Source organism: Talpa occidentalis, unplaced genomic scaffold (assembly GCF_014898055.3).
Source record: "Talpa occidentalis isolate TD23 unplaced genomic scaffold, MPIMG_talOcc4v2.1 talOcc4.17, whole genome shotgun sequence".
In the NCBI taxonomy this organism is placed as follows: domain Eukaryota; kingdom Metazoa; phylum Chordata; class Mammalia; order Eulipotyphla; family Talpidae; genus Talpa; species Talpa occidentalis.
In genome coordinates this window covers 40,184,733-40,197,617 of record NW_023601754.1, presented here as the reverse complement: position 1 = coordinate 40,197,617, position 12,885 = coordinate 40,184,733, and the positions used below count along the sequence as shown (strand labels likewise).

The 12,885-nt window shown below is 54.7% G+C and overlaps 1 protein-coding gene across 1 annotated transcript in view; it reads right to left on the bottom strand.

Annotated features, from left to right (window-relative positions):
• RYR1 (ryanodine receptor 1) overlaps nt 1-12,885 on the bottom strand; it is a 106,432-nt gene that overhangs the window by 84,111 nt on the left and 9,436 nt on the right. The window contains exons 10-23 of the mRNA XM_037517859.2: nt 12,307-12,463; nt 12,058-12,222; nt 10,217-10,338; nt 9,523-9,718; nt 6,182-6,317; nt 6,006-6,101; nt 5,796-5,914; nt 5,014-5,147; nt 4,318-4,559; nt 3,619-3,811; nt 2,585-2,801; nt 1,219-1,323; nt 903-1,006; nt 488-571 (exon numbers count right to left, since the gene is read on the bottom strand). Coding sequence (XP_037373756.1) covers nt 488-571; nt 903-1,006; nt 1,219-1,323; nt 2,585-2,801; nt 3,619-3,811; nt 4,318-4,559; nt 5,014-5,147; nt 5,796-5,914; nt 6,006-6,101; nt 6,182-6,317; nt 9,523-9,718; nt 10,217-10,338; nt 12,058-12,222; nt 12,307-12,463 — 2,070 coding nt within the window. The remainder of the gene's footprint in view (nt 1-487; nt 572-902; nt 1,007-1,218; nt 1,324-2,584; nt 2,802-3,618; nt 3,812-4,317; nt 4,560-5,013; nt 5,148-5,795; nt 5,915-6,005; nt 6,102-6,181; nt 6,318-9,522; nt 9,719-10,216; nt 10,339-12,057; nt 12,223-12,306; nt 12,464-12,885) is intronic.

The window sequence follows — 12,885 nt, the reverse complement described above, 5'->3', positions numbered from 1 at the left end:
ACCTTTCACCTTCAACTTGGGGGTTTCTTACCTCTGATTCCATGACCCTGTCCCCCAGGATTTGGAGTCCTTAACCTCTGAACCCTAGCCTCTAGTTCCCAGACTCTGATCACACCCATAAACTTAAGTATCTCTTATTTATAATTCCCCCAACTCCTCACCTTGCTCCACTGATCCCTTGGCTCGAACAGAAATATCACCTCTGCCCTCTCATGTTCTGATGCCCTGGAAGACCCTGACCCTGGGCCCTGACTCACTCCCACCCTCCCTCTGGAGCTCCTAAGTCTGCAACCCTCACACCTCACCAACAGAATCACCTGACTCCAGAGTCCCGACTCTGACCCTATACCCTTCTCTCTAACCCATGACCTCTTAATCTCTGACCTCAGCCTCCCGATAAGACCTGTTGACCGCCCCAGCCCTCACCATGGCAGCCCCAGAACCCCAACTCTGTGGCCCAGAGGGGCCCCGGGCCACCCACACTCACGTCTTGGGGAGTTTCGTCTTCTTCAGATTGTCCTCCGCCTTCTCATCTGCCATGCCCACGTGGCAGCCCAGCGCCAGCAGGGTCCTGGGGCGGGGCCAGGGAGGCAGGGACGTGGTCACAGCCCGCTCTGCCCTTGCTCCCGGCCCGGTCACCTCTGTCTGGGTCTCTTTACCTGCCCAGCCTTTCCTGTCTGCTTCTCTCGCTCTCCCGTGTCTCTGTCTTTCCCTTGTGACCAGCCCCCTTCCTGCCTCCGTGTCTCCTTACCCCGTCAGTTTCTGCCTCACAATCCCTGTCTCCCTCTCTCTCTGTCCCTCTTTCATCTCCTTCTTTCACTGTCTCACTCTCTCCATCTTTTTGGTCTTGTCCCCACCAGCTGTCAGGCCCGGCCAAACCCTGCTCCCTGGTGCCCCCTCACTTGAGGGTCTCCCCCGACATCTGCAGGTTGTAGTTCCGCTCTGGCTCTGGAAGGCTGTGGAAGTCCACAAGACACGGGTGCAGCCTCTTATTGTCGTCTCGAACCTACAGGAACACCAGAGTCAACCCCCCAGTTTCCTCCCAACACTCCCTGACTCTGACCCCTGACCTCCTATCATTAATCTGAGCACTCCCTGTACCCTCAAGTCCATTCCCCCAACCATAGGCTCCTACTGGTTAGTGAGTCCCTCCTGCCCCTCCTGGCAAGGCTAGCCTCTCCCCCAACCCCCCATTCTCCCTGAGGCCGCAGTCCTCACCGGGCCGTAGGTCCAGCCCTGCTCGATGCGGGTCAACGCCCAGAGTTCATGGATGTTCTCTGCTAGCTTCTCCCGAATACGCTCCAGATGCGGGGGCAGAACAATCTGGGGGCAGAAGAGGTTCATTAGTTTCCCTGACACCCCTCCGGCCTGCCCAGTGATCCTTCTTTCCAAGACCAAAGACGAACCCTGGACAGTCCCCAGCTCGTTCTTTGACCTAGCCTGCTGTCCACCACCTAGCTCCAGGGTTACCCCAGCTGAGGACAGACTCAGCATCCTCAGAACTAAGAAATGATCTGGGCATCCACGAGGACTGCGTGTGGGGCTGCCTCGGTTTCCACCTTTCCTCAGTCCTGCCCAGCCTAGAGTCAGGTCCAGATGAGATGCTAGAGAAAAGTTTGCTGAATGAATGGAGGAGTCGTTTTGTCTAAAGTGTCTGTCTAAAGCGCACTGGGGCAATACTTACCTCCTAGACTCACCTTGTAAGAATCCAGTGAAATCATTTATACAAACTATTATGTCATTTACATAAATGCCTGGCAGACATCTAAGGGACTTAAACATATTATATTATTGGGTCGCTACAGGCAAGAGATAATGATGACGGAACCAGGGCAGGTCATAGGGGGAAGTGGAGGTGCAAGGGAAGCATGAGGCTGAAAGGCTGGGGGGCGGGGGGAGGGAAAGAGACTTCTAGGGGAGGCCCAGGGCTCTGGGGAGATGCCAAGTTCACCCCTGAAATAATATCACTATTATTTAATATCACCCCTGAAATAATATCACTATTATCGTCATAGTCACGATCTGCAGCACTATTTACTCAGGGCCATATATTAATTCATCAAATCTTCACAACAATGCTACGAGGTAGGAGCTATTGGCATCCCTTTTTCCTCACAGATGAGGAAACTGAGGCACGGAGAAGCAAAGCCATAGGCCCACAGTGACACACTTATATACCCTCCTGCGGGGACCGGTTGAAGGGAAGGTGGGAAGCCAGGCTGGGGTAAGAGGGGTAGGAGAGGCCTGCAGGAAACAAGATGCCAGCAGAGGAGTGGATAAGCCCATAGGCTTTGGAATCTGGTCTCCGGGTTCAAGTCAGCTGTGTGACTTGCACCAGTTGCTTAACCTCTCTGGGCCTCACTTTCCCCAACTGTACATCGGAGGCAATAACAATCATTTTTTTAGATAACTAGAGTGAGACTCCCTGAAAGTAGGATTCTGCCCTAAAAGAGTCCTTTGCCTCCTCTCTGCCTCCGTCTCCCTGTTAAAGAACAGATCCCCAGCTTCCAGGTGGGGAAGGCCCCACCTCCCAGACTCCTCAAGGAGTGTGCCTCACCAGGAAACCCTTGCAGGGCAGGAGTACCTGGACTGTGTCCACAGGGAAGGGCACAAAGTCCATGTGTGAGAGGCAGCGGCTGGGGCCCACCAGGTGGGGGCCCCGAGGGCCCTCCCGCCGATACTCCTTGATGGGTTCCAGATGGAGTCGTTCTCTCGGGAGTACAGCCTCATGGCACGGGGCGTAGCCAGGAGGGGGGAGGAACTTGAAATCACCATGGCGGCCACCGAGGAGGAACCGCACCCTGGATGGGAAAGCAGGGTTCACTGGTGGGGTCAGTTTACAGGAGAGTCTGTGCTCTGAGTGGAGCAATTTTCTGGGGTTAGTGTAGCTTCTGGGTGGGCCTGAGATCATTGGGCAGTCATAGATTGGGAGTCAGAAAGGAAAGTCTAAGGTCAAAAAGTATGTGTGAGGCCAATGGAACTCCCTGGGGGATCAAAACAGAAGAGTGTAGGGTCATTGGGGAGCTCATGGAAGGTCCTTTGGAGGAGACCCTGAGTCAACAGAGCACTTAGAAGGTTTGGGGAGACCGAGAAAGTCCTTTGGAGGTCACCGAGAGTCTGAGATAAGCGGACTCACTGCTGACTGATGACAGCAAAGTCATTCACAGAACTTGGGGTCACTGGGAAATTAGGCTATTGAGAGATCTTTGAAATAACTGTGGTTGTCAAGGGGTCACTGGGAGAGTTTGGGATGATCAGATCATTGCCAGGTCCTGGGGTCCTTTGGAGGTCATTGCAATGGCACAGTGACTGGCATAGGTTTTGACTGAGAGAAGGTGGTAAAAGTGGGAGGTCAGGGATCACAGAGGTTTCTAGGTTTCTGGGAGAGTCTGGGGTTATATGAAATTGGGGCACATTTGGAATATGCTGGAAGGGCATGGGGCTGGGAAAAAGCTGAGATCATTGAGAGGACACTCAAAGTGTCTGGGACCACCTAAGATGTCACTGGAACCTTCGCACAGGGGCCTGGTCTGTCTGTCCTGAGAGTAGGCTGCTGGGTCCAGGCCTCATCGAGGAGGCCGTCTGCAGACTGGCAAGGGGACAAGGGCAAGCGCTCACTTGATCCCAGCTGAGAAGCTGACGACAGGGAAGAAGAGCCCGTCCAAGTTGAAGGCCTCAAAGACGCCCTGCACAGGACAGCCGTTGATGCGGAAGGAGATGGATGGCACACTGAGGTCCAGGCAGCAGCTGACCACGTCCTCAGGAGCCAGGAGGTGCTGCCCTGGAGAAGTCACTGGGCGGGCCACGTGTCCTGTGCCAGGGTCACCAGGGAGAGGGGTCATAAGTCAGACGTCCCAAGGAACCAACGGTCTCAAGAGACAAAAAGCAGGTTTAGAGGGTGCTGTGGTGTCCCAATCATGGAAACCCTAAGATCAAGTGTTCCCACAGGGAGTCCTGTAGGTCAGAGATTTGGGATCGAGGTCAAGGTTCCCCTGAGGTTAGGGTCCTGAGAACTGTTGGAGCAGAGATTAAAGTCTTCCCAGAGCTGAGGACTCTGGATCCTTTGGGATCAGAAGCCATAATAATCTGGGCATTTTTCTGGGATCAAAGGGTCAGAGGTCATATATCCTCTATGGTAAGAGTTTTGGAAGTTATAAGGAAATGGAGGATAGCCAGGATCTTGGAAGCTCTCAGGTGAGGATTTTGGGAAATGAGCATAAAGGGTCAAAGCTGATCTGTTTTGGGATCAGGATCCCAAGAGTGTGTGAGGAGTCTTGGAAACTCTGGGGCCAGTGGTCAGGGAAGGGGTCCGGGTACCTGTCCAGAGATGCAGCCCGTCGAAGCCGTAGGAATAGAGATCATCGCCGACCCCATTGCCGCCCCAGCCCTCGCCGCCCCCGGGGTAGGGGCTGTAACCCTCCGTGAGGGCCCAGCCCACCCGCAGGTGAGTGGCCTGTGCGGTCAGGAACGGAGCCACCTCGTCCACCATCACCTCAAAGTACCACTTGCAGTACTGCGTGGAGCCCTCTGCTCGGCCCACGAAGATGTTGGGGCGGATACTGCAGGAGAGACGGGACAGGAGAGGTGGGTGAAGGAGAGCAGGAGAGGAGACAGCTGGTGGGAGGCAGGGATGGAGAAAGACAGGGAGGTGCAGACAGAAAGGCAGAGACATGGAGACAGAGCAAGAGACATGGGACAAGAAAGCAGAGACAGAGACAGACCCAAGAGAGGCAGGGGGAAAGAGATGGAGGACAAAGAAAAAGGGATTGAAAGCATGCGCCAAAAAAAAGCGGGGGGTGGGGGAATAGACAGATGAACGGGGCAGGGAGAGAACACGGGAGCCAGGGGCAGCTGGGGCAGACTTGGTGAGGACCGGGTGTTGCACCCTGGGGCAGCAGCTGGAGGAAGGGGCCTCCACTGGGTGTGCCGTCTGGGAGTCAGGGAGAGGATGGAGAGGGTCTGAGTGCTGGGGTCGGGGGAGGTCAGGCTGGGGTCAGGGGTCAGGGGCCAGACCTGGTGACATAGTTGATGAGGCTTGTCTGCAGCAGGAGCTCACGGCCAGGCAGCAAGTTCTCGGTGATGAGATCTTGGTTGGAGCGCACGGCCACGCCATTGCACACGCACAGGGAACACAGCACGTCCAGGACCTGGAGGTCAACGTCAAGGTCAGGGTGCAAGGGTCTATGGGAGACCCCAGGTAGGAAGCCACTTGACATGTCAGGATGGGAAATGGATATTCTGACTGAGAGGAGGTGGAGAAAGGGGGAGGCTAGAGGTCACAGAGGAAGGTCAAATGTCAACGAGAAAGGTGAGATGAGAGGCTGGGGAGGGGGGCAGGTGGGAGGCATGTGAGTTGGGGTCAGGCATCAGCAATGTAAGAAGAGACTGGGGTGAGAGGGTGAGGGTCGGGTCAGTGAGAGACAAGAGGCTAGAATGAGATGTTAGATCAGCTGCGGTCACAGGCCACAAGCGTGTGTCTTCAGGGACCAGGCCAGGTACATGAAGGGTTAGCAATGACAGGGTGGCAAGAGGAAGGACCTGCCGTGCAGGGCAGTGCAGACGCAGCCTGAGTAAAGGCCATGAAACTGAAAATTTTTAAAACCCTTTCAGAGACCAAATGAAGGACATCCGTGGCCCTAAATCCATCACCCACCATGCGGCTGGCAGCCTTGTGTTGAGGGGGAGGCAGGTGGGAGAGGGGTTCAGGTAAGAGATGAGCTGGGGGACAGGAAGCGGGAAAGTCTGGGGTCATGGGGAGAGGTCAGGGTTCAAGGTTCAAGGGGTGAGAAGCCAACCTTGTGGTTCCTCCCATGCTTGTCCAGCAGGGAGATGATGGACTTGATGTGGTTCTCCTGGATGATGTTCAGGACCTCAGGACTCTCGATGAGGACACAGTACAGCACCTCCAGGATCCCTGCACGGGCGGCAGCGTGAGAGGGGAGGCGGCCACGGCCCTCCCGTCGTCCCTCGAGCAAATCTCTGTCGCCTCCCCCAGGTCTTCCTACCAGAGGAGGCCTCCAGCCGATCCAGCTTGCTGACCAACCAGTCCAAGTTGGTGGAAAAGAGGGCACAGTTGGTGCGATTGCCACGGATCAGAGAGGCTGAGGGTGGACAGAGGGGTCAGACCCAGGGGCCTGGAGACCGAGGGTGCCGTAAAGGATCACAGGACTGGGGCCCTTACCCAGAAGTTCATAGAGCAGGTTGACAATCTCTTTCCAGGACTCGGCTGCCTCCTCTCCTGCAAATTCAGCAAAGTGGGCTGCGGTGGTGTAGACATTTAGGCGGTCAATGCAATTCAAGACCAGGGAGAGCATGCCCTGGGGTGGGGAAAGAGCTGACGTCACGACCGGAGCCACGGCCCTTCCTTGTCTTTTTTTTTTTTTTTTTTGGATTTGCTTATCCATATTCCTTCCACAGCGGCATGTTCCACATCTGTAAATGCCATGTTCCCTTTCACGCCCACTCCTCTCACTCTGCCTTGGCTCCCCAAATCTGTCCTTGTCCTCTCTGCCTCTGACCCAACATAATGCGTCCTTATTACCATTGGAAATGAATTTATGCTTCTCCTTCCCGGGGTTTTCCTTTTCTTTTTTCTTATTGTTAATATCCCAAAGGTCAAGTTTATTATAAAAAAAGACTCGAGCAGGCAGAAAGTTGCCCCTGAAAGGGACAGTCGCCCCTGAAAAGAAACACCTGCGTAGTCTCATGTGGACAGTCTCGGGACTAGAGCTGCCCCCACAGTTTTCTTCCTAAGCGCCCCACTCCTGATCCCAGTTGCATCCATGCCAACCACACCCAGAGGTCACCTGGATGCCCCTCCTGATCACATCACCCCCTCTGCCAGCAATAAGCATCAGCCTGGCTCTCACGGAATTCTTTTCCTTACGTCTCTGTTTTAACCACCTATGGATGTGTCGGCCACACATACATACTCGAATATTGCCTGGTTTTGGTCTTAGGATAAACAGTGTTATGTCTGTTTTTGTTTTGGTATATGGAATTTTTGCTCAATGTTATGTTTGAAGACTCAAGAACATTCCCACCACCATTCTAGTGATGGTGAACATTATAGTTGGAGGCAATTATAAATAGTGCTTACATGAGTTAGAAGGAAGGAAGAAAGGGGGACCTTCCTGGTGGCGCAAGGGGTTAAACATAGCACTGTGAAGCTGTCCGCAGCCTCTGAACCACTAGTTCGATCCCGGGCCAGGGAGGTGACCCACATGGCGCAGCAGACCTCTTCTGTCTCCCCGCTGCTCCCCTCGGCAGTGTATGTCAGTCAGTCTGCCTGTTCCGCTCCCCACTCTGTCTCTGATGAATTCTCTCACCCCCTGCACCTCTGGCCTACACCCCTGCTCTTGTATGCATAAATAAATAAATCTTAAAAAAAAAGGGGGGGCCTCCCCTGGTGGCACAGTGGTTGAACGCTGGGCTGTGAAGCTGCCTGCAGCCTCTGCAGCGCCCGTTCGATTCCCGGGCGCCAGCGAGGGTCCCACATGGCGTGCAGACCTCTCCTACCACACCCGCTGCTCCCCTCTGCAGTGTACTTCGTCATCCTGCCTGTTCTGTTCCCCGCTCTGGCTCTGGTGAGTTCTCTCATCCCTCCCCCACTCCATGCTTCTGACTGTACCCAGTGCTTGTATAAATAAATAAATAAATCTTAAAAAAAAATAAAGTTAGGAAGGAGGGAGAGAAGGTGGAGAGGAAGGGCAGAAGGAAGGGAGGGAGGGAGGGGAGGAGAAGGGAGGACCCCAAAATGGAGGTTGTGTGCTAAGCCCACCAAGACATAATACCTCACCTAAATGCAGTTTCAAGTCCTTTGCACTTACAGTCTCCTATGTAATCCTAACCAGTCAGTATGGAATTTTCTGGTCAGCACCAATAAAGTACTCTTCTCCACTCCCCAAAAGAAAATGTAATAATCCGCCACAAGACCGTTTTCCATTTCCTTGGAGTAGGTTACCTAAGCCAGAAATAATCCCCTGTTCTTGCCCTTTTCCTCCCTATAAAAACCTTTCATTTCATACAGCTTTTTGGAAAGCCTGTCTTCTTGATAGATGGGATGCTGCCCAAGCCATGAATCATTTAATAAAGCCAATAAGATCTTTAAAATGAGCTCTGTTGGCTTTTTGTTACTTAACAGATGTCAACTGTTGTATGCATAGCCTTTAGAAAGAGTAGGGGGTCCAGATCTTTAGTAAGAGAGACGGCACAGGTACCCAGGAGTCACACAAACTAGCTCTGCCATCAACCAGTTGTGAACTAGTGACGTCAGAAGACCTAACCCTCCTGTAGCTCCCAAAGCCAAAGTCCTCACATGACAGGTCCTGATCACCTGTCCACCCTTATCTCTTTCCACCCTCCACCAGTCCCCCCAGGTATACTCCCACCTCGCAGCCTGAGCACTCATGGCCCTCTGTCTCCTCCATATCCCTGCCCCAACTGAACATCCCCCCTTCATTCAGGGCACCCTCCCGCACAGCTCTATTTCAAGCTGCAGGAACCCTAGCACTCTCCACTGAACCCAGCTTTCTTTTTCTCCTTGGCATTTACCATCAATTTACTGATTTCATTGATTACCTATCCTCGCCACCACCACCACCACCACATCAATTCCACGAGGACAGGGATTTTTGTGTTTTGTTTATAACTCTATCCCCTGGCCTGTTTGTTGAGTAGCTGACTGCTATTGAATCACCCTGAGTTTCGGTGACCCATCTATGTATACAATGGGAACTGCAGCACTCGTGGGTTAGCAGAAGGTCATGTACACAAAAGCCCTGAACACACAGGAAGGGCTAAATGCAAGGTAATAATAACCAGTAACATTTACACAGCATTTACTATCTGCTGGCACCCTTCTAAGTGCTTTGCACATGCTAATTCCACTCTAAGTAAGTTGTGTTATTTTTACAATTAACATTTCTCAGTCTGCTACCACCATCAGACTGGGAGTCCCTGGAGAGGAGGGGAGCCAATTTGGAAGCTTCTCCCATTACTGTGGAGATATCAGATCCCTGGAATTTTATCCACCCTCTCCTCACACCCCATTCAGCCCCTATCCCATTCAGACACCTCCGATCTCTTCCCTCCATGCTCTTATAACACAGACTCACTGCCTCGGATCCCAGGTGAAGCACCTCCCTTCTCTGCCATCCCCGACGCCCGAAAACCCGCCAGGCCCCACTTGGGGTCTGTCCTGAGGGGTGCCTCAGGCCCCACAGACTCCCTGAATCTGGCAGCCCCGTCCGACTCATTTCCTTCTTCCCAGGTCTTGTCTCCAAAAACGTTGTCTCAGCCCTGAGCTTCACCTAGTCCCGGCCACCTCCCCTCAGGTGAAAGGCCTGGGATGCATTCCAGCCGCACCTCTCGGTTCCAGCTTGCTCTCACATGCCCCGCCCCCTGCAGGCCCCGCCCCTCAGGTGCCCCAGCGCCCCGCCCATTCCACAGACTCCGCCCATTCTCAGACCGGGCCCCGCCCCTGCGCCCACAGACCCCGCCCCTCCGTCGCCGGGGCCCCACCTCCTCCTGGAAGAGGCTCTGGCGGTTGCGCAGGCTGCGCAGCTTGGTCTGCTTTTCCTCGTGCTGCAGCTCCTCGGAGGGCGGCTCGAAGTAGCCGATGAGATCCTGCAGGCTCAGGACAACGCCCTCGATGGGCAGCGCTGTGCCAGCCGGCGGCCCCGAGCCCCGCGGCTTCCCGCTGAAGCTGTCCAGGCCCCTGCCGGCACCGCGCACGAGTCAGCCAGGAGCCCCAAGGGCTGCTTGCCGTGAGGCGCTTGCGAATCCCGCCCCCTGGCCCCTCGGAACTCCCACATTCACACCAGTTTATCAGGGGGGAGACTGCGCCATGGCGAGAGGAGAGCGTGGCCCGAGGTCACACCGTGGTCAGGGAAAGAGCCGGGGCTGGGGCTGGCTCCTGTGTGCACAGGAGGGGGCCGAGAAGGCCTGGGGAGGTCCAGGCCAAGGGTTTGGATGTCAGAGGCTTGAAAGGTAGGTGGTGATGGGATGTGAGGTCAAAGTCATGGCTGTGAGGTCAGATTAGGGGTCAAGTGTACAGAGGTTAGGAGTTTAGATATTAGGGGTGACCTCAGAGATGGATGTCGGAGAGGGGTGTGGATGTCAGAGGTGGAGGTTAAAGGGGTGAGGTGCATGAACGCCAGGCGCTTGGGGGCCAAAGGGTGGCCTGGAGCCCAGGTCAGAGTACAAGGTGACTCACTTGATGAACTGGTTGTACAGCCCAGCTGTGCTGTAGATCATGCGGGCAGCCTGGGACTCCTCCTGCTGGCAGCGGGTCAGGGACAGCGCGTCGTCCATGTGGCCTTCCTGGTGCAGCATGGCCTGGCAGTGGGGGGACAGAGACGTCAGAAGGATCCCAGCTGCCCAGGGCCAGGCCCCCAAATTCTACCACCAAAGCTGCCCCATTAGTGCCTTCTTCCTCTATCCTTCATCTGTGTGTATTTTATTGTGTCTCTTTTCCCAGCCCCTCCTGTTTCTCCATGTCTCTGTCCCCTTTTCCTTCTGTCTGTCCATCTTTATCTCTGTCTCTCTCCCTGTCTCTGGCTCTCATGCCTGTCTCTCTCTGTCTCTGTCTCACTTTGATTCTCTGTTTCTCCCTAGCTTGTGTGTCTCCAGGCAGACCCTCTCCACTTTCTTATACTTATAACTTCACATCCCCCCACCGGAAATCGCTAAAGGCACCCCAGACTTAACATGTCCCAGACAGACCCCTGGCCCCCTTGTTGTGCGGTGAGACATCATGGCTGCCAACTTTCCCCTGAGCTGACCTCTGCCTGCCCCCCACTGGTTCAGTCCCAGGGCTGAGGATACCAGACCCTGCCGGCGACACCTCCCTCCTGCCCTCTCTGGGCAGACCCACCTCTGCAGCCTCAGTTCATGTGTCCAACCACAGGCCTCATTTTTTGCAAACGGTACCTCCCTTCCTATTCACTCACCCCACAAATCTTTACAGAGTGATCCTAGTCTAGGCCCGGGGGCTGAAAGCTCAGGTCCCTGTGCCCCTGAGCGGATATGGGACTGTCTCGAACTCACTTCCATCCTTCCGGTTGCTCAGGGCAAAACTCGAGGCATCCTCACCCGCCTCTTTCACCCTCACATCCAGCCTGTCAGGAAACCCCATCAATTGCAATAACCAGGATGGCCACCTCTCCCCACTCCATAGACCCCACGCTGGTCCTGCTGCTATCATCGTCTGCCTGCACCCTGACAGCTACTCCTACTCCAGCTCCACCCTCCACATCTGTCCCCAAAAGCAGCTATGGCACCCAGTGGACCTGATCCACATCACCTTCCAGACTTGCTCAAAACTGGTGACTCCGTCTCACGCAGAGGCCAGGATCCTCCCCATGGCCGCCAAGGCCCCATATCCCTCCTCCTAATCCCCTCTCTGTCATCACCAAACTGGATCTTCTCTCTGTTACTGCAACCAGACCACCCATTTCAGGCAAAGCAGCAGCAGCAGCAGCTCCTGCCCCCCTGTGACTATGCAGGCGCCTCTCATTTTTCCTTTCTCCTTTTCCTAATAAACCTGTCATTTTTATAAAAACAACCACCACCACCCACCCCATTTCAACCTCAAGGCCTGTGCTCGTGTTATTTGTTCCCTCCATCAAAAGCAATTTTCTCACTCTCCTCTTGTGAAACTGCACACTTCAGTAAAGGTGGATGTCACCACTTCTGAGTCCTGAGAGAGGAGGGAGGGGCTGGGCAGCCCCACCTATTTTTACACACACACACACACACACACACACACACACACACACACACACATACACACACCTTGGGTACTTCAGTTTGTTGAATGTTGTTCTGAGTTGCTTAGTTTGTGTCTCCCTGTCTCTCTCTTTAGATAGATAGAAAGACAGAAAGATAGAAAGATAGGTGGATGGATGGACGGACAGACGGACGGACGGATAGATAGATGATAGAGGTCCCTCTTTTTCCCTGTCTCTCTGTTTCTCTCTCAGTCCCATCCCCAAACTCCTGAAGATTCGAGCATGACCACCACCATTCCTGCCCCTCCCTCTGTCAGGCACCCACCTTCTTCTTGAGCACGCCGAGCCTCAGGGCCTTGGGGTCCGGGGCTGCATAGGTGAGCCACAAGCCCGAGGCCACGTGCTGCACGAAGCACAGCGACTCCCCATACTTGATCTCAGGGGGGCCCATGCCCTCCACGTCCCGCTTGGGGGCCACATCCAGCTTCTCCTGCAGGGGCAGGGGAGAGAGGTCAGCCTCCTTGGCCTGTGCCTTCAATGGGAGAGTCTCACTGGGCACTCTGACCCCACTGACCTTGGAGGTCCGGAAGCAGAAGGACGTGGCCTTGGTGTGGGCCTTGCTGGCATCAACCACCACTAGGCCCTGGTCCTCGGTGAGCGCCAGGTACCGCCCCGTGGTGACGTGCCGGATGCGAAGCGGCTGCCCCCAGCGCAGGTGGCTTCCACTCCAGCTGTGGAGGGTGAGGGTGGGGGATGAGGGTGAAGGGGCTCAGAGGACACCCCAGTCCTCCCATGGATACCCTATCTTGGCCCAAATCTCTTCAAATCCCAACTTTTTTCCTGGGTGCCTCCAAACTTCTTTGGGCTCCCAAATCTTTTGTAGGCCCACCAGTGGTCCTTCAGGGCCCCAAATCTTCTCTCAGGCCCTCACAGCTTCCTTAGGACTCCCCACATGTCTCCAGTGCCCCCAGTTTTCCCAGACCTGTCATCTTCTTCCCTTACAAGCTCCACATTTTCACTCCAGACCCCCTGATCTCTCGCTCAGGAACCCCTCTCCCTAAGGGGAGCATGCTTTTCCTCCAGACCCATAGCATCCCTGAGGTTCTTCATAGCTCTGTTGGGTTCCCCAGATTTTCCCTCAAAACTCTCCTGT